This window comes from Vanessa atalanta, chromosome 21, assembly GCF_905147765.1.
Source record: "Vanessa atalanta chromosome 21, ilVanAtal1.2, whole genome shotgun sequence".
NCBI classification, from domain to species: domain Eukaryota; kingdom Metazoa; phylum Arthropoda; class Insecta; order Lepidoptera; family Nymphalidae; genus Vanessa; species Vanessa atalanta.
In genome coordinates, this window is record NC_061891.1 from 5,361,116 (window position 1) to 5,383,907 (window position 22,792).

The window sequence follows — 22,792 nt, forward strand, 5'->3', positions numbered from 1 at the left end:
ACGCTGCTCCAATGCGGGTTGGCGGAATACACGTGGCAGAATTTCGTTGAAATTAGACACATGCAGGTTTCCTCACGATGTTTTCCTTCACCGCCGAGCACGAGATGAATTATAAACACAAATTAAGCACATGAAAATTCCGTGGTGCCTGCCTATGCCTGTATAAGATGCACGCGTTCTAACCACTGGGCCATCTCGGCTCTCAAAAGCTCTCAAAGGCTCTCGGCTAAAAAGCATTAACAATGATAAACTTTAATAATTCTAAGCGATTACAATACATATAAAGAAACACATGATTACTTAAATATTTTTATTATATAAAAGACGTTATGAAAAAACAGTTTTCACAAGGATTTTACATAAAAACTTACACTAAAAATTCAGTTCAATCGATACGTGATAATGTTCGAAAATTTTAAACACTCCAATCACAGACTTATTCTTAACAATTTAAAAAAGGATGCCATCTTTTAAATAGTCGTATAAATCTACACAAGACACGAACATGTGTTAATATAATTTACTTTATATAATACTAAATACCCCTGAGACATGACGTCACACAAAAAATATTGTAACTATATTTAACTAATAATAAACTACGATTATACAATATAATATTAACTAACGCAATATGTTCAGACTAACCGATATTATTATTGGCTATGATGTAGTCCAAATTGAAACGAATGAGTACTTCATATCAACAACTTTTTTTTAAATTAATTGCTAGAATTTGACATGCTCTTAATGCACGTTTTGGGTGATTGTTAACCCCCGCCCTTTTAACAGTACTTGTTACTGTTGAATTAGTTCATCAGCTTCAGTGTATGTATACAACGTAAAAATGAAAAAATAAACTGGGCAATTGATTTTCTTCAGATGAGAACTTTGCTCTCACTATATTTAGTGTTGTGGTATATTGGAAGGAAACACTTTTCGTAGGTAACATTCTGTATCAACATGTATCTAATCTTATTTTCAAAGTCAAACAAGTCGAGACATTTAACTATATAAATATAGGAATATAGAAACCCACATGTCAAATGAGAGGCTTTATCATTATATACTTAGTACATAGTGGTGACGTTTACATTATTGCTTGTATCAGGGAATATGTATACTTTCAATCTTCTATAAAATAATTTAAAGAAATTCCCTAATGTTATATACTTTAGGGAATCAAAATAAATAAATTCGTTTAAACTATAATATATAATAAAAAGTTAAAAAAATATTCGGATATCAGTTTTTATACACAGTAGGTGTCGTTTTGAACTGTTTATTTGTTTATTGAAGTGTTTGTTATGACTTATTATTGTGACAAAATAACTAAAGAGCTAAGGGTTCATACGACTTTTGAATTATAAATTTTTAAAAGAAAAATAATGATTCATCATTTCAGGGATTATAGTGATCTAATATAAAAAGATGAAGTAACACGTGAAAAATCCTTAATATTTATAAATAGTGTAGAACAAACATTTCGTTTATTCTTTTCCTCTCTCTCAGTAATAACTACGCAACAGTACGAATGACGGCCAGCGGACCGAGGCGGGTCGCAGCGCGTCAGCGGGCGTGCGCGCGAGACAGTTCCGCGGGCGCGGGCGCGTGTTGCGCGCTGACGTGCTGCTGCAGGTGCGCGCGCAGCAGCGACACGTACTCGTCGCGGTGCTTGCTGAAGTGCTGCACGTGCGGCGAGCGGTCCCAGCATTGCCACGTGCACTGGGGATAAGTAACGCGTTATCGTTTTACATTTTTGGAAAATATGACAGTTTTTTCGGATTGCATCCAAACCCAGGATGGAACCTGGACAATACACATGTCTGCACCGTAACATCTCCGGCACAGATCCTACGACATGACCAAATTTCGGTCAGGAGGACATTAGAATGACTATATAGTTTTTCGCTGTACCTTGATGCCCATCTTGCACCAGCTGTCGTAGACGCTGCGGTTGCTGCGCTCGGCGCCCACGGGGTCGCTGGCGGACAGCAGGAACAGCGCGGGCGCGCGGCACAGGTTGGTGTGGAACAGCTGCGACGAGCGGATGTAGTGCACGGTGGCGGCGTCGTGGAACGTCTTCAGGTGGTATCTGGTGGACGACATTTGTAATCGATAACGGTATTGTCTATAATAAATCAAACCTTTTTTTGAAATCCAGCTTTTTTAAGAGCGAATACTGTATTTATAAAATTCAGTATAAGTCCGAAGACTATTTATGGAGCATTTGAATGGGACGTATTTTAAGCGCAAAAATATGAGTTTAGTTCAGTCACCTTTTTTTAGGTAGGTCGATTGCAGAAACCATTTTATACTTTAAAAATATTTAACAAGAGATTGCAATGAATATCATGTTATTACAGATAACATTTTCCAAATTCCGGAACAAATTACTTTATAAGTTCTTATAAATTAGGCTTAAAGACTTAATTTGAAATATTGACGATCTTAAATAAATTAATAAAGAATAGAAATAAAATAAATAGTTTATTGTATGTACGCGATTTTATCAAGACTAAATTTGAATTTAAAATGAATTTAGTACATGCATATTTTTTTTATTACTTACAATATCAGGAGCACTATTCTTATTTAGAATTATAGATATAATTATTGTGTTCACAGATATATGAAAAAAACATGATTGTTATTTAGATAACAATTATAATACCTGCAATAATATCGATCACGTCTACACTGATCCCTCAATTTGACTTACTGATAATGATAATTTATAATATATTATGTATATTGCATAATACAATAATGCGACTCAAATTATGTCATTCAAGTGCCTTATAGAACGTTGCGTTGATCGATTTACCGAAGATGTATTAAATAATTTAAAAGTCTATATTAGTGCGTCTACCATGCTATATGCCATCACATCACATCTCTGAAGTGGTCACGTGTCTAGTTTATAAGGCTAGAGATTCAGGGGTGAACCAATCAAATATCGAGAAATTCATACCAGCCTAGGGTTTGGTAGTGTATACACTCTGATGCCCCGGAAATATTTACGTACTATAAACCCTTTGGTCTTGCCGCTAAGCTCTTTGCCATGCCAGCAGATTATGAGAGTAACGGAATAGAGAGGGCACTTGTGTTCCGTACACTCATGGCGACTATAATATGTCCAGTCAATTGCTCTACTGAGTAAGGTTGCCATAGTCGAAACCGGTCAGGAAGTTATCGATATCATTGGTCGACGTTTTAAAATAAAACAAACAGCTCGGGGCCTATGCACAGGAGCATTTGTAGGTGTCAAGTGAAATGCACTGCAAAGATCGAAAAGACTGACTGGCACGTCTTTTTTTACGTTGTTGTAGCGTTGTTGTTACTTTATCAGAAAACTTTAAACTAACGTCAACAGCAAAGTAATACAACAAAATATATTTAATAAATAAATCATGTAGATAAAGAATAAGCTAGTTTTACGATTGTATTTTTAAACATGGAAATTAATGTCACGGTCATACATAAGCCCTTATCAGATAAAGAATCATCTATTATAACCGCTATATTTTACACGAACATTTTTTGACCTTAAAATATCAATATTGTTGAAATAATACTGGATGCATTATTTCAATCACAAGAGTTAAGAAAATAAACAACTTTGACATTGAAATGACGTTCATCATTTTTCATCTTTATCTTAAATAATAATCAATGGTATTCACTGATTAAATTAATCTTTTTGCTAGACTTCACTTACAAGTCTATTTAAAGACACTTAAAAAACAATTTCGAACAAATTGATCGCTTTCAATACATTAGATATCACCTTAGTTTTTTGACTATTTAGTTAGTAGTATGTGTTGTATTATACAGCCCAACAGCAGTAAGCAATGTTCCGGTTTGAAAGGTGAGTGAGCCAGTGTAACTACAGGCACAAGGGACATAACATCATTAATTCCCAAGGTTGGTGGCGCATTGGCGATGTAAGGAATGGTTAATAAAAGCGCCAATGTCCATTGGTGGATGGTGACCACTTAACATCAGGTGGCCCATTTGCCGATCCGGCTACTCATCTCTTCAAAAAAGACTTAATTAATATCAGTATAGACTATTAGTACTAAGTACCAAATTAAAATATTTTTTTATTTCAAATAGAGATTATTCAATTATAAATTTGCCACTATTTTATCACTACCGATACACGCTCTTATTTTACAAAAAAAACCGTGAACGTTGTAAGACGTATATTTAGTATCAGCATTGCATCCGTGCGAAGCCGGGCCGGGTAGCTAGTGAATTATAATGCACATATTGTTGAATTGACACAACGTTACAACAAACATACAATGTTTCACTTTAAAACATTTATTATTAGATAAGTCAATCGATTGTTTCTATCGCTTGGAGATCAATATCGAGTGGAATTTTACTTTAATTAACTTTCTACATTGCATCATATTCATATCGTAATGAGTCACGTGACGTAACACGCTTCAGACATCAGGGATAGCGTGTTCTATTTCCGTTTGTGTCAAATATTTATCATCTTATCGTTATATATAGGCCCATATCTTTAGCCGTCTGGGTTGTTGCGACACTCATTATTCTCATCTACTCTAAATACAAATTTACTCATAGACGATATACGTATTATTTTTTGATAGTGGACCACTTAAAAATCGACTAACATTATTAAAAAAAAAAACAGATATATAAGGCATTTATAAAGATCAGTCTATCGACAGTTAGCCTCGCTTATTAGTACAATTAATATAATACCTATTTCTTCGTGTTTCGATTGCCAAAATCTAGTATTGAAAGCAGTATAAAGTTAGACCGATATCTGATAAGATTTCGTCGAAATTTGGTTACTTAAAATTATATAGCATTGTGGTATTTAAAGCTACCACTATGCTACATAGAACATTAATAATAAAACTACTCACTCCATATACGCCTTTAGTGTTTTCTGCATGATTTTGTTCTTCGGGAAGACCGCGGCCGGCACGCCGATTGTGATCTCAGTGATATCAGCGGCCGAGTCCCACACTTGAGCCGCTATGCGGTCTATTACTGGTTGGTATCTGAAAGTTGCAGTTTTTTTATAATAATTAACAATTTCATGTGTAGTTTGTTATTCTTTTTACCTCCAATGTCGAAACATGAAGTTCTCGTAAGGACACACACATGTTTGACTCCATGCATGTTATGAAGGCTTTATATTTGGAGCTAAAGCTATGACTTTTTCGCGGAATGCAATGTGTCTGTCTGAATGCAATAAACTCAAAAACTTCGTTTTAATTAATTTATGAGAAAGGTTAAGGTGTATAATTAGTTATATTTTGTGTTAATTTATTGAAATACGAAAATATCTGAAAAAATAACGTCAACTTTACCGGGTTACGCTGCATAAACCCATACAATCATATATGTATACAATTAATAGACCCTTATTCTACACGTCCGAAGCGGGGAGGCTAAATTATATGTATTATAATAGTTACTTTTATTTTGTTAATAAATATTTTATTTTGGTAAATAAAACCTTCTGAATTATAAAAATAGAATAGAAACACGTATGTCAACCGGACCTTTTTGTCACGTTTTTAATGAACTGTTAACATTTTTTCTTATCTCAATGATCCGAGTAATTGGTATAATGGCTACAATTGCTAAGTTTCTACTACTAGCATCGAATCAACGATGGAAATGTTATGAAATATTATACGTACTTATAAACAGCAATTTATTATGGCATTATGTTTTTTCCAGGTAAACGTCTGTGTGTCAGTGCCTTTATTTTCAATTTTTTTTTTTTTTTATTGTGCTTGCGTGTGTCTGTCTGTCTGAATGCACGTTCAGAATGAACTAGCAAGCACGTTATAATATATATTTTTAGATTATTGTTTACAATAAAAGTATCATCAAAGTCTTTGACGGCGACTATTGCATTGATAATTACAACTATACATTGTCCACTATTGCGTGCATATATTCTAGGAGATAATTTCCCGGTTTGAAGACTGTATAAATTCCTGAACCTGGTGTTATCTTGTTGATATTGAGACAGACTCAATTCACAATTTTACGAAGTATGTTGCTATGAACTTGAACCATTAATTGTATTATATATGTTTCTTTTCATTTCTCTTTCATGTTTTAATATGTTTGTAATGGCAAAGGCTTTATTTATTCGCATATTGTGTTAACTTTCAAGTAATATCTACTAAAACAATAAATTTGTATTAGTAGTTATTAGTAGATATAACAATAAAATATATTGACTCAAAACGATCTGCGCTACATCCGGTTGTCATGCAACTTCCAAGATTGCCATTACGTTTTGAACGTTGATGAGATTATAATCTGTATCAGATGCAATGGGCATGCATAAAGATGGATCCATGGGGAAATATTTTACACAAAAACATAATACTTTTCGTTTCGCTTGTAGATTAAGGGCCAAGTCTCCTCTCCCTTTGAGGAGAAGGTTTGGAGCACATTACGCTGTTCCAATGCGTGTCGGTAGATACACATGTGGCAGAATTTCGTTAAAAATAGATACATGCAGGTTTCCTCACGATATTTTCCTTCATAGCCGAGCACGAGATGAATTTTATGTTGTGATCAATATAATCAAAAATCGAAATATTCTTTATTCAAGTACGTTCTTTAAGGATCTTTTAAATTGTCATTTTACAGTTGATAAAGCACCGCCAAGAAACTCAGTACTTACTCTTTTCCACCATTTAAATTACAAAGTATATCAGTAAAGTGCAATAAAATCAATAAGTATTAAATCCACGCTTTTTTATCTTTAATATAATGTCCGATCATATCGAATAATTTGCCTTATTTATCATGACCTTTAAAATTTATAATTATAAGGATACTAAATAAACTCAACAAATTATGTATACGTATAGTATATTTTAATCTTTATATAATATAGATGAGGTTTTGATTTAAACAATTTAATAGTTTACAAGCGACCTATAAAATTACGGTCAAACAATGACCGTAATTTTGTAGGAATAAAAACGAAAAGATTACTTGTATGATATTGTAGATAATTTATTATACGATTTATATGCATTTAGGATACGAGTTTCATTTACAGTTTAAAGGTAACTTTTTTATAGTATAGGTAGGCGGCTGTCATTTTTATAACCATTCCTTACTATCCCCAATGCGCTACCAACCTTGGGTATTGCAATGTCCCTGATGCCTGTAGTAAGACTGGCTTATTCACTCTTCAATCGGGAAATAACAACATTAAGTTAACAAATTCCTGCTTAGTGATAGAATGTGTTAATATTGTACTTGGTGGTAGGGATTTGTGCAAACCCGTCTTGGTAGATACCACCCGTTTCTTTGGGAGCATCACGGGATCGCTTGCGCATAATATATCCGTGACACACGGTTTAAAGGTGACCTTCCTTATCCTCTGCTTTCCAAGTTATCGATCATTAATTTTTCTTAAGGTTCATTTATCTTATTCAAATAAATTGTTTTCACATAAGACATAATAAAATAAAACGAAGTGTGAATAACAATTGATTTCTTTAATTCGTTCAAAATCTCAGACTACATAACTCCATATTTCATAGAAATAACACTAATTTAAATTAAAAATAAATTTAATTAAATTAATTTTAATTGTTAAATAGCAGAATTTGACTTATTCGTTTATAATGCACACAGCCTTGATAAATATACCCTATAATAACGCAATAATTTAATATAACGTTCATAATAACACTTAATGACTTATAATAACAGTCTATGGGGCGCCTTGTTTTTTTCTACAATATTAGTGTTATGTATATTTTATCTTTCAATTCATTTTATCTTTATATTAAGTAGTTAACATCATATACTTTTTAAATAACTTCTATGCCATCTATTTTCTGAGAAAAGTGTCAGAAATCGGTGTCGGCTCAACGATTCGCGTTAGGCTGATTTTTTAGGCGACAGAACGGTAGCATCGCGATTTGCGCGTATCGATATGGTTAGAAAATCTTTAGATAATATTTGGCAAAAATAGACTGAAGACTCGTAACGTAAATAAAAAGACCTTTTGATATAATATAACTTAGGAAAAAACGAATACGAACGGAATCAGAGGGTACTTGTTATTTATATTATGTAAAATCTAAAAACACATAAAGTATAATCGTGTATCTCGTATCTCAATATATATATATTGAGATACGAGATGGCCCAGTGGTTAGTTAACCGATGATTTCGGGTTCAAATCCAGGCAGGCACCACTGAAATTTCATGTGCTTAATTTGTGTTTATAATTCATCTCGTGCTCGGCGGTGAAGGAAAACATCGTGAGGAAACCTGCATGTTTCTAATTTCAACGAAATTCTGCCACATGTGTATTCCGTCAACCCGCATTGGAGCAGCGTGGTGGAATATGCTCCAAACCTTCTCCTCAAAAGGGAGAGGAGGCCTTTATCCCAGCAGTGGGACATTTACGGGCTGCTAATGCTAAAAAATATGTTAACACTTGACTTTTACTTTTTTTAATGTAATCATATTAGTAAATACTTGCTAATATATTCTTATAATACAATGACACCCGGAAGATTATTTTGAAATTATATACTTTATATTTTAATGTTCGAAGCGCTATGTTCGAATAATAGTCAATCCGCGATAACCCTTCAAGGAGATGTCACTTCAGACATAGTTACCGTCTTATCGAACTAGCAAATACAAACTACACATTCTCATTTAACATTGATTACAGTTAATTTTATAATCAGTTACTTTTACTTACCATATTCCAATGACAGAATAAAGATAAATAAATAACTTTGACCTTGAATTGACATGACATCATGAGTAGAGATCTAAAATAATCTGAAGTATCATTTATAGATTTATGAATAAAATGCATTTCGAAAGCCGGAGAAGTTGCTATCGGAACTTTGGGAGGAAAATTAAAGTTGATAAAAGCAATTAATTGGAAAAGAGCTGTATTATATATATAAAAAACTTATTAAACAATAAGTGCACAATTTACCAGAGCATATAATTTTAAGCATATAAATTTAAGTTTTGTTTATTTTTACTGCTCCTGCCATTAAAATAGGCTAAAATTTCTCGAAAATTTAAATACATATAATAATACTCACTTTTCCTTATTATTCATGATATGCACGCACACCTCGCCCCAGATGTACCCGCCCACCGAGAACCCGTGGAGGACGGTCGGTTGGTCGTTTTCATTCGCCGCCATGAACTTTATGAGATCAGCCGCTACCAGCTGAGGACAATTTAGAAATTAGACCCGCTGACAATGCTTTGTTATGATAAACATGACCTGATCCGCTCCCGACGAAGGAACTCTTATCAGGTTAAACAAGAATTTTGTAAATATATTTTTTAAATGTTTATTAATTTATTTTATCTATTGACATGTCTACGTAAGCAATATTACACATTTGGTTTGTCTTAATATCTAATGTCTTATACTATCCGACAATCAGTTATTCTCGTGCCAAACATCAATTCTTTGTATTGCTGTTGCTGTCGAAAGAGGGAGTTAAGTAAGCAAAGTAACAGCTTGTAAGGTTTGCTTTTCTAGAAAAGGCTGGAGTGTATTTCACCTTCTCTAATTGGGGTAGGAGAGAGAAAATAACCACGTGATAATTCAGCGGTGCTTGCCCGGATTTAAAGCCGCAAACATCAGTTAAGTATTTCGTGTCCTAACCTCTGAAATCATTACAGAAACCAGGGACATATATACACCTACTTGGCTGCATATGATGGTGCAAGGAATTGCTTATGCTTAATAAAATACTAATTTCAATGGGCGAACATTTTGACCAATCATCATCAAGTTGGCTCATCTTCCAGTCAGCTTTTCATTTATGAATAAACTTTCTATATACTAAATATAAAATTTTATCTATGTTATTATATTCGATCGAGATATGGTCTATTTTAAGCAACTAACCTGAGAACCCTTGAGCGGCCAAATCAGCTGCCAAGGCGTGCAGGACACGGAGATGACGTCGAAGCCCTGCTCGAGGTATAGATTTGCGTATTTCATCACGTGTTTCTGTCGTGCCAGAAGCCAGTTGATCATTACGCATGTTGGACGGTTCAGTTGTTTGTCCAATCTACGGACAGAAGGTAAATATTATGATCGAATTACGATCGAAGCAACTACAAGTGCCAATTTCTAAACATGTATTCTATATTATTACATCCTAGATAAACACGGTTAATTAATAATACACCTCAAATGTTCATGCCTTTAAATAAGGAAGATTTCTTCCATTCGAATAAGGTACTAATCGATTAATAATCGTTGATAAAAGTTATACTATCACGATCATAAAGAAGTCTTATGTCGGTCGTCTCACGGCAAAATGCTGAAGCGAACTAACGGCACAAATTATCAACTCTAATTCGAAAATATATCTCTGTATTCTTTTGCATTTTAAAAATTTGGACTTTGAAGTAATACTGTAATTTAATATCGAAATTGTATAAACGTCTTACTGATAACAGGAGGGCTATTTCGTTTTTCGTTAGGTAAATTGCGGTTGAATGGGTACCTAAACTATGCCAGAATTCTTGCCAACACACGGTCATGATTTCTATAGCTATTTTTTATTTTAATTGTACATTGAATCCTCTAAGTAAAAAATAATTCTTATACGATGTTAACAAGTCTACATACCTATGTATGCTTATAAAATAATGATTGAATTATATTATATTAAAACTTAAACTTCGGAAAAAGCAACTACTTAATTTCTTGTTGGTTACTTTAAATTGAAACGAATCTTGTAAAGGGTATAAAAGTGCTTACTAGTGTTTGAAAACTCTGATCTCCCGACTGAGTGACTATCAAAAAACAGTCTAATATGTAAAACGGATATTTTAAATTAAGAGATCTTAATTTCGTTATTTAAAGAAACTCTTAAAATGATTAAGCGAATTTTGACTAAAACCAGGCCATTACATCATTCTTCGGCTACATCAAATAAAAACAAAAAAAAAACAAATTATGTTAACATCACGAGTACTCTTACTAATTCAACTCTTAGTACATTTTTTATTTTTATTTTAATGTCATATATATTTTGAACTTTCCTTGGATGATGTCTGTATGGTTAGTGCTAGTCACAAATAATTCGTTTAAAAATTGTCTCATTCATAATGATTACATAAAAAAAGCTAACGTCAAATGTGAATTTTCACACAATTATTATCATCATTAAAATTAAGATTACTATGACCTGGGAGAAATTGCTTGAATTATTTTAAACATTAAATATTTCCATTAAAAATTACTAGTTTATTTATTCCAAAGTAATATCAGAAAAGTCTAAAAATGTATGTTAATAAAGTTGAATATATTTAAATAATAATATCTTACTCGTATTGGTTTAACTTAACAAATTAGTTATTAATATATTTAGTAAAGTAGTTGTTACAGTTACAGGGTATAGTCTCAATTGAACGGGCAAAGTTTAACAAATGTTTAACCGACTCATTGGCTCGTGAATAATGCAAGCGGCGGCACGCACACATGCACTATCACAAGTACGTATACACAACAAGTCCTAAGAATAAACACGACCTTGAAAATCTTACTTCTGTTTATGACTAAGACATTAATTTCCGCAAAACAGTTGTATATTAGTAAATAGTAACGAAATATTTCAACTAAAATTACTAATTAGATTCAGATGGTGACGGAAATAGTAAAGTTCTTAACCGATGTTTCCATCACGACCTTTATTAACATCGCTTTGTTTGAACCGAGAAAAACTTGACATTTACGAAAACACCATATTCTTACAAAACATATATTTTAGGCCGAGAGAAGAAACTTCCTCCTTGATTATAACCATTCAAATTATTTATGTTTTCATTATACTATGAGCATACACAGCATACAGAGCACACACTAGAACTACTAAATAAGTTTTGTAATAAACAAATTCAACGGCACTCAAACAGACTGGGTTCTAAATGTTTCAATGAAAATATTTTTTAAACATAATGTACTTTTAACGCACACCTACATATGTGACAACTCGGGATTTATATGCCTTTATACCCGGGGCTGTTCGAATGACCTTATGAAACTAGAAGGATTGGATCTATAAATACGAACCACGTTTTTCATTTTCCATTATCAGTACGCAAAAATTAAGGTTTAATTTATGTTTTTTTTTTGAGATAAAGTGTTTGTACAAAGTGTCCGTTAAAGGCGCGAGGGCAGACGTAGTTGCTGGTTGAGGTTTGTTGAAATAATGACAATGAATGTCTTATTGTACCATTTCGGTCATTGAGGCTTTGCTTGAGATGCTTGAGGCAACAGTGCACTTTTTAATACCACAATCGGGCAACACCGACACGACAGGAAGTTCAGGCACCGCAACCGTAATTTTTTTTATTGGCCCGACCTGGACTCAGGACCTTGCGATCTGCGGCCCGATAACCTCTCTACAACCCAGTGGAGTCGTGTTCAGTGACATATAGATAATGTTTCACACAGGTAGGCCACGCATCGTATACATCAGTATAAAATGGTCACCATTTTCTTTTTTAAATTGTAAAGTGAAAGTCATTATTCAATTACAAAAAGACGTAAGTACATAAACCAAATACATAAAACTGTCAATATTTGAAATGAGAACAACAATAGTTGTATTGTAATTGGAACGAATCTCTTTACATATTAATATGACTCCGGGCATTATGTTCAGCCACTTAGCGGGCACATTTTGAAACAGGTCACCTTACTAACAATATACAAAACGGCGTACTAATTAAAAACGTATTTAACAAACTTTCACAACTAACATTTAGAACGATCAAAAAATACACATACATTATAAATTTGCCAGTAACAGGCTATAGCAAGAAACCAGTACACAAATAAACGTTTTGACTTTGAATTGACATAATATCATCGGTCGAAATATTGAGGGTATTGAATATGGAACCGTGAAAAAAAATGCGTTTGAACATCGAACATCGTAGTTAAATACTGGAAGTAAAAATTTAGTAGTTCATTGGGATAATGTTGAATAATATATAAAGATATCTTAATCAAGAACTCTTCGTAGTGCATAATGTAAAAGAGCTCTATTAATTTAATTTAATGCAAATTCATCTATTAATTTAATGCAAATTTATTACGCGGTGGCTTTGTGCAAGTCCGATTGGGTATTCTTCCACCAAACAGCAATACTTAGTATTGTTTTGTTCCGGTTTGTAGTGTAAATGGGCCAGTGTAACTACAGGCACAAAGTAGATAACATCTTCGCTTCCAAGGTTGGTAGCCTATTGCCAACGTGAGAAACTGTGTACACTAAGGTGGACTTTGTACGTTCGGCTACATATATCAAAAAAATGCATGCCATATGATAGTCGGTGCTTCTATCTTTTCTCTTTACTGGAATAGGCTATGAGTTTTAAGTGTGACGACTGATTAAGACGCCTGCATTGCTGTAGAAAGCGTTTCAGCTAATTTATCTGAGTTACATATTTTAATCTATTCATAAATATCACAGTTGCAAAGCGATAAAGGAATTAAATTAAGTATCTCATTCTTTAAAGTGTTCGCATTTTGAAGTGCCTACTTAAAAGTTCACTGTTAATTTTTAATCGTATCATTAGTGAGTCACGCGCCGTACTTGCGCTCACCTTTGACCCTGGCGCCCTATCGCCCGCCCCTAAAAGCAACAGTGCTGAGGATCTCAAAACGCAACACAAATTTTCATTTAATAAAAAAACAAGTTTCAAATAAGACTGGATGACTATTAAATGAAATAAAATACCATTTATCAGCGAAACATGTCTCTTGCGGTTTTGGCGTACAATTTTGTACATTACCTCTCGGCCTCGGTTTATACTGGTAATTTCATCTAACGGTATATAATAATGTATTACATATTTATACCTACATCTCTCAATCTAAGATTTTACAATTATTTTTACTACGTGTATAATTCCGTTTAAAATTTAACTCACTTCATAGTTTTTGGATCTGTCGTTAGCTTGATCTTCTCATTGGTGATATATTGTATATTCTTCGTGATGTCCTGCGTGTGCGCACCACGGTCCCATGTCAGTGCCACGGGGGCGCAAGTCAGTAGAGGTCGTATGGGCAACTGTCAGAAAAATAATCGGATTAAATATTTTACATAAAATCATTTATTTCTTTTATTATTTCAGTAACACAAATAATCAAATAATATATATTATATACTTTAACGAGTGTGTCATTCAATTCCTACATGTCAGTTACATATATTGAGCATTTTCTGATATTGTCACGAATGATTCATTTTAAATCGACATAGATTTTGAGTAGAACACATTTAATATCAATTGAATCATTCTCTGGTTTCTATAATTTATATGATAATTTAATTTGATAAATAAATATTGTTCTTTTGCATTAATCTAACTAAAAATATTGTAGCACCGCTGAGTTATCACGTGCTTCTCTCTATAATAAAGGAAAAGCAAAACTTTAATGTGCCGGGCGAAAATTTGCTTTGATACTGGATTGATAGCGTGGTGGATCCCAAACATTCCTATTAAAAAGGAGTAGGATATTAAAAGACTTTATTTTTGTTAATTTTAATAGACCAGTTAATAGCATACTTCTATATTAAATGAAGTAGTCGACTAGGACTCTTAGCTGGATTCGTACGAACTTTCTATCGCGAATCGCGGTTGATGTACTTTGATCCAAACAGACATACAGTCACATTTCAATTAAAATAATGGTATAAAAATCATTCGAATTTCAAAAGAATATTCTCATGATTCTACAAGCTGTAATTAGATCCTTAAACCTTTTTTGGCAAGGAAAGAAAAATTAAATCTCGTAACAAACACTCCCTACAAAAAATATAACAAAAAGCAACTAATGCAACGAGTGGCCTCGAATGAAGTTCAAACACCTTCGAAACTATTTCACGGAAATATTATCTATGAATAATGAGTAAAAGGTCATTCATACCAAAATTCAAGGCACACGTTATCTTTCTTTAAGGGCCGTTCTATTTTTTTTGTATTGAAATCAGATAGTATTCCAAAAAAGGTATATAAAGTATCTATTCGGTCAGGTAGAGCCGAAGTGGTCCAGACTTACATTGGTCATTCTTAAATAAATATACAATTATAATACATCCACATATTATGTAAAATCATTTAAAAGCAAACGCTACATGCTAATTAAACTATTGATTGAATACTATTGTTTGCTTCTACAACAAAAAATAAAGTTTGTACATGCTTTCATGATTATTGCGGGTTCCGGGACCACTGAATTTACAAGTAATTTATTTTTGTAATTAATAACGTGCTCAGCGGCGAAGAAAAAACATCTTGAGGACACCTGCATACTTCGGATGTAAATCTGCCACATTTATATCAACCAACCTGAATAATTGTATCTGGAATAAGCTACTTTACTTCCCCTCAAAATATACAGGCTGTTACAATAGATAGTAATGGTTCGGTATATATTTTTACATGTTTGGTTTTTTGTTTTATGTAGGTAATAGCTATGGCCAGGTTATGTTAAGTGGTCACCACCGCCCATAGACATTGCCGCAGTCAGAAATATTATCCATGCCTTACTTCGCCAATGCGCCACCAACCTTGGGATATAACTATGTTATGTCCTTTGTGCCTGTAGTTTTACACAAAGCCCGACCACCAAATAACCTTACCGTAATGTAAAGTACCTACTACAGCAACTTACCGCCGATTTAATAATTTTATTATATTTATTGAAGCTCATGTTAGGTTTCGTCATTTAAATAGAAATAATTTAATAAATCATCATTAAAAACTAGTCTTTGGTTTAAGTACCTAGACTGTTTGTTGTTGTGGTTGTTTTTTTGTTTATTATTTCTTTTAAACTATCTTCTTATTATAGATGCAATTCTACGAACGTTTAATACATTGTAACACGATATCTTGTCATTTATCTTTACGCTTTGATTTATGTGTTTGTTATGACTTGTATGTTATGGCCTTTAAAATATTAAATAATATACAGTTTTCAAGAGGATTTCCATTTGACACAACTCAGGGATAAGACCGAGTACCGACAAGACCGTACACCGTGCCGGCAAGTATACATATATACACTTGGTAGATATACATGTATCTCTACATAGTATAATACAGTCACTATCCACCGTCTGAACGCTTAGATATATAAATATGCAACTGATTTCAGTTTTCATCAATAAATAGATTTATTCAAGATCAAGGTTTATATTTGTAATACACGTACAGTACAGAACAGAAATACCCAATTTTTTTTAATTTTCGTTCGCCGGTAAAAGAACATGTTTTGTTTTTATAATTCTTTTTTGGATCTTAAAGTTGTATATATAATTATTGTACCTCATGTGAAGCCGGGTCGGGTATCTAGTATTCATATAATAATAACAATAATATTTTTAATAAAAAATTCTTTATTATTTTATTTTTTAATAATTATGTAAAATAGCAGTATTTATATAGTGTTTTGAATCTGGCGAAAGTGTCAGACGGGTACTTTTTTTAATTAATATAATATCGAGCAACCTTAATGATTTTTAGAACAATGAAATCGTTGAATTCTACTTCATATTAATCACCAACTTAACACGATATATCAAATCGATTCATCTTTCTACAGTATACAAAGAACATAGTCTATACGACATATTGTATATGCTATAAAACAGCTATGAAACATTTATAATTACCGGTCTGTTTCAAGTTCAAGTGCAAGACACGTGCGCATGCGCCGGTCACGTGTATCGCGACATACTGTTGCCAATTGTATAATAAAACAACATACACACACATTATGCAATACCGGTACTACGCAGTTCATATTATGAAAATTAATTTTAACTAGAATTGCATTGCAAGTATTTATGTTTCATTGCAACTTTTACATTGTTTACTTTTTAAATATTTTACTGCCTAGTGACCGCAATTCCCGATGTCCCAGATTCGACTTCCGGGTCGGATAAATACATAAAAAACCATGTAATCCTTAGTTCTGCACCTGTTGTTCCCAAATCATATAAGATTATCTTCACAATGAATAATGAGTATTTGGAAAGAGAGGCAATTAAAAGATAATTCGAACCAGGCTGTAAATTATTTAAATACGATACATGTATCTCTAGCTGTTACTAACTCGTTTCGATTTTTTATGAATTACCGATAAAAAGCATCGTACACTAGAACTTCTATACCACGACATAATAATCCAGCATCTACGGCAAATTAAAATGAGTAACTTCGTTTGATTTCGCGATACCAAAATAAATTGTATTACTTAAATACAAATAATATTTTAAACTCATATAATGAGACGCCTTTTTTAAACATTTAATCTGTGACATTCCTCTGAATACGTACTACATAAATATTTGTATAAATAAGCGTTTGTAAGTATAGATCTATTTACTAAATGCCTTTAAGTTTTATCATCGGCGTTTTCATGAAAGAAACTTAGCAAATATAATCTTTATCCCTAGTCGTCTCACGCACACTAAGATATTTTGTAAACACGAGCGTCGAATCACTCATACTAAACGATAATAAATAATTCAACGTGGAGGGGCGCGCCTTCGTGTATGAATCTCTATACTCTGACGGCAAACAGCAATCCAACAATTGCCATCTTACATGTAGGGGTTATTGTGTAATTACAGGCTTAAAGGATGTAGTCCAGTAAATGTAGGAAATGTCACGTGGATCATCTTACAATGAACGTACGACGCTTTAATGCGTTCCAACTTCTCTTCCTATTAACGAGTACTCGACAAAAACGAGTAACCAAAGACTTATAAAATTGTAAAAAAAAATACTAAATTTTCTATTTCTAAAACCATCTCTCATTTCTCTGCCTTTTAATTAAACATTTGACAGGAATATATTGCCAACTCTTTCTCAATCTCATTTTTACTTGCTCTTTTAGTTCGGCAATCCTGTCAAGTTGACTTATATGCAGGGATATCTGTAGTAACATAACATTGTAACAACGCAACACGCACGCACTATGCATTCATAACCTTGTTTTTATACAAGGGTAAATACGGTGAATATAATTTCGGGGAAACAATTAACATAATTAGACGGGCATAATTAAATCGTTACGATCGACAATTATTTATTAAAATCTTTATTTAATAATTATAATCATATTTTATTTAAGAAAATTATATATTATAATCTTATTGATTATATTTATTAATAAATTTAAAGCAAATCTTACTCTCCGTGACTGGTAAAAATATATCAAAATAACTAATACTAATATAGGTTATTCGTCTGTAGTAGAAATTGATAATAAATAAATAATGTAATCCTATTAATTATGTAATATATTTGTTTAGTTTGATAAATTATTTAGTCGGTATAAAGAATGAGGGAAGTTCGAAATTCGTTGAAATATTTTGTTAACATATTTTCCGAAATTAAATAATATATTTCTAATAGAAATTAAGAAACGAGGGTGTAAATCTGGTCAAATTTATGAAAAAAACTTCAAAATCTAAAATTCGCAGGCATCTGCACTACATATGGGCAAATAATCCTTTACCGGGTCAATGGATTTCGGCGATTATTATTTGTGTTGGAAAGGAGATACTTAAAGGGTAGTTTCATATTACTTTCAAGATCTTATCACCGATGATAAATATTTATTCAAGTCGAATATTTGAAATTTACATTCGATACGTAAATAAATAAGATTCCAAACGTCATTATAATTAGATACATCTTGCTTACCTCTGGAGGAGACCAGCAAAATCATTCACTAAAATATAACATACTGCGTTGAATTATTAAATGGTTTTCACGATGTTCACAGCTACGTACTCACGATTCACGGTTTTATTTACATAGATATAAACCATAAAATGCATTGCATGTGACCATATAAGTTTACAGTTATCACTGCAACTCGTCGATTTAACCTACTTTAATAATTGTGAAACCTAACAACACCTTAGTAACGCGCATTTTTTTATCTACTATAAAAATTATACCACTTATTTTATAAGCGGTACGATCATGTTTTTCCGTTAATTAAGATAATATCTGGAACGATTTTGATCCGGTTTTAAAACATAGTAGAGGGTGATTCAAGTTAAAAGACTTGTAGAACAGTTTTGCTCAATTTTTGATTGCAATAATAGAAATATTGCCAAAATATAATGAATATACTTTCTTTTGCACATTATTATACATAACTGTTCATTCAATGAAGAATGTATTGTTCAATGTTTACCTTTAGTCCATTTATCGTCTTTTTGCTACCATAATGTGTACTCTTCACAATACTTTATTTAAGCGAAGTTAGTGTATACATACTACAAACTACCGTGTAAGTAGATTGAATGTAAACGGTGGTTGGTGGCAGACACCATTAACTCCAGATTAGATTCATGTATTGCAATTTACGAATTGTTTTTTCCAAATTATTTATCGCTAATAATTACTTTAACTTATCCCTGCTGGACAAAGACCTTTATAAGACGTATTATGGAAAAGGATTCGAAGATTATTCTCTCATCTCTTTTAAACATCATAAATCATAATCATTACAGTTTGTCGTTTCTTTCCGTTCCATTCCGTCGCGACGTTTATCATCCCTGTTGACTACGTAAAAACTCAAAAAGGTCTTAAGATAAATACAGTACTTAGCATGTCATGGTAGCATGCGAAAGCGATCCTGTGGCGCCCGCTGAAAACACGGAGAGAGTACTGACTGAAGCAATGTTTACTATTGATGATATTGATATTGGCAATGCGACTGACGTTACTGATTCATACCATTGCCAACAAAAACAGACAATGTATATAATTGTTGCAAGTGAGCTGCGAGCCAACTATGAATTTAGTTGTAAATAGTATGTTGGCATAAGGATATTGCTTTATTCGACCGAATATTTGGTTTATTCGGAAGTATTATAAGCATGTTATCGATACCCGTAAATAACCTCATATTAAAATAAACGCAGCAGCAATGCAATACTACTTATGCTTTTGAATAAACCAAGTCACATCAACATAAATTTAGACATCAGCAAAATTTTTACTAAACTTTCTGCCGACGCACAAAAACTATTTTAAGTAAAATGCATTCCTATATATACATAGGTAGTTGTTGACAACTTCGGTCAGCAGAAAATTCCGTCAATGTCTGGATTAGTGAGGTGGAACAAACTGAAAACCCTCTCCTGAAGACGAGAGGAAGTCTTTGCCGAGCAGTGGGATATTTATGGGCTGTCAATATTACATCAGAAAATAAGGAATATTAAACACCCAGGAATAAAAGCAATTACTAATTATTACCTAAAATTGTTTTGTAAAACATAGCAATCTTTATTTATACTGCGTCAATATACTACAATGAAAATCGTACTATTAATGTAAGAACATACTCAACACACCAACTCAGTGGATAGGATTCCTTTAATTTCTTTTTTCTCTTGTTTCATTTAGTCACACCTCACAGTGGGTCAGTGGGATAGAATATCTTACTCAGACTTTTTTATTGATATAGTAATTATTTATTTCTGATTGAATATGAAGTAAAACAGTATATCATTGATAAGAGCAATATGAGTAATGAAATATGAGCATACCTAAATTAAATTTTCAACAACAATGGAATCCTTTCTTAGACCTGGATATGAGACCCATTATGTTTGCCTTATTTAGCATGTTAATATTTTTATTATTTAAAGAATACATATAAAAGATTTAACAGCAGAATGTAAGACTTCTAAGCCGGAATAAACCAGATTCGAGATTGAAAATGTTTTTGTTTATTTATTTTTATAATATAAAATGAGATACATGCTAATACATGAAAAGTAAAGTAAAGTTGATTTATTTTATATAATTTTTAAAATAACTGTCATACACTAATAGCCTAAACGAAGGAATTTCTGAAAAATATGGGTTGAATTTTTTTTTTTAATAATCTTCTAGATTTTTTATATATGTGACGAAGGTTTAGGTACAAATTATTCATTTTTAATCATAGTAAAATGCAGTTTGCCAAAAAACTAAAATATTTTAGAAAATTAATTGTGTTTCTTCAGAATGTTTTTAACAATGGGTAATCACATCAGTCACACAACTAGTAGACATATAAAAAATACTGTTAAAAAACTTACACTTCCATTCCTAATGCCCATCTTTCCACAAGATATTGTGACAGCTGCCATCGTCTTGAACAGACTCATCTTGAATCCTTTTTAAAATCTATAACAAATAACATAACAAATATTTTCACTTCTTTTTATTCACTCAAATTACTAACCACGTCGCCAGTATACTGCAAAGCTAGCTGCTAGCTAGCTTTGCTTTATGAATAACTTTGATACATTGTCAACCATTTGAATCATACAATTATTACCCTTGCGAGTCTATATTAAAGCATTCACTCTTGGTAGTGGACCACAACAATATGTAATATAACTATTTTGCAATTGAATTGATAAGCACTTAAGAGAATTGGTTACTCTGAATTCTACCAATATAACTTTATATATTCATAAAAATCTGCTGTATAATAAATAATACGATATTTTTCTATATTTGTATTAGGTACAAATATTGTTATGTAATTGAGGATTATCATTTAAATATCATATTAACTATAATATATAACAGTAATATGAATGCAGACTATGATTATATTTATCAAAATATACTGTATATAATAATTTATGCTGTTTCGCAATCAAGAATTATTTTAAATTTGTTATAATATAAATGTAGATAATAATCAAAATATAAACATAACTTTTTCAAATATCTTAAAAATATTATCTATTTTGTATAATATCGTAAACTTTATTATATATGTTAATGTTTTTAATACAATAAAATGTATTATTCATACTATGTGTGCTATTTTATTGTTGTGCTGTTGCACTACATTATGCATCGTGGCTATTGTAGCCGCAGATCGGTGCTAAGCAACAGTAATTTTCTCATTGATGCCAAACTACAAATAACCATGGAAAATGTAATTGGCCTTGTTTCTATCTCTTAAATATATTTACTGACCTATCTTAATTTATTACGAAACAATATATTATATGAAAATATTCAATCACATAAACATACTGAGATAGTTTAAGCTTTATTCGAGTATCAACTTACCCGCTTGTAATGATAAAGTTGTTTGTTATTAAATTCAGTAAAAATATTTCTAAGCGCGTTTACTCCGTAAAAGATTGATTAAAACGGCCTATTTTGATTTAGTTTATTATTTTAAAAAGTATTATTAGATTTTTGTTTAACTTTATGACAAAATGAATCATTCAATTTATCTTAATTTAAAACCATAATCATTCAAAAAACGTATAATCATAACACAACTTTATTTTTAACGTAATTATTTTATTACACGAATTTCAAATTTTGTGAAAGTATAATCACTCTTCGCATTAGTGCCGCAAAACCGGCGGCACTGCGCACGCGGATGACAAAAAAAAACTAATCAACAAATTTCAACAGTTCAACTCAATTCATTATTCAACCGCTACTGAAACAGTTCTGGAAACCTTACGAAAATATGTATGTATGTATAAGGGAGTGCTTACACGAGGCTGCTTAATATTTTAACAAGCGGCATTTATAACGATTTCGTATCTATTTACATTCTTTAGAAGTTGTCACTAATTGACATTTTGTTATTGGTTCTCAAATATGTAGCTGGGAAAATTTTTATCTATCCTCTTTTTTCCATCTTATTTATAATGTGAATTCTCCATTGAATTGTTTATTCAAG

The 22,792-nt window shown here is 32.1% G+C and overlaps 1 protein-coding gene across 2 annotated transcripts; it reads right to left on the bottom strand.

Moving 5' to 3' along the window:
- Positions 1–725: 725 nt before the first annotated feature.
- Positions 726–22,498, bottom strand: LOC125072312. Of its 2 annotated transcripts, XM_047682895.1 has the most exons (8): positions 22,162–22,498; positions 21,168–21,255; positions 13,981–14,120; positions 9,938–10,103; positions 9,114–9,244; positions 4,911–5,048; positions 1,918–2,095; positions 726–1,725 (listed from the first exon to the last, which is right to left on the bottom strand). In XM_047682895.1, the coding sequence occupies exons 2-8, from the start codon at positions 21,234–21,236 to the stop codon at positions 1,570–1,572; spliced, it is 978 nt and encodes a 325-aa protein (XP_047538851.1). In that variant the 5' UTR covers positions 21,237–21,255; positions 22,162–22,498; the 3' UTR covers positions 726–1,569. The 2 variants fall into 2 exon arrangements, with proteins under 2 accessions (XP_047538851.1, XP_047538852.1); XM_047682896.1 differs by lacking the exon at positions 4,911–5,048.
- Between the last annotated feature and the right edge of the window lie 294 nt (positions 22,499–22,792).

What these genes read in the sequence shown, in the direction of transcription:
- LOC125072312 (XM_047682895.1), bottom strand. Translation starts at nt 21,236, where the DNA reads ATGAGTCTGTTCAAGACGATGGCAGCTGTCACAATATCTTGTGGAAAG. An exon ending in TGGGCATTAGGAATGGAAGT is followed by an intron (nt 14,121 to 21,167) that starts GTAAGTTTTTTA and finishes TTTTTCTGACAG; the next exon opens with TTGCCCATACGACCTCTACT. An exon ending in ACACTAAAGGCGTATATGGA is followed by an intron (nt 2,096 to 4,910) that starts GTGAGTAGTTTT and finishes GTCGTCCACCAG; the next exon opens with ATACCACCTGAAGACGTTCC.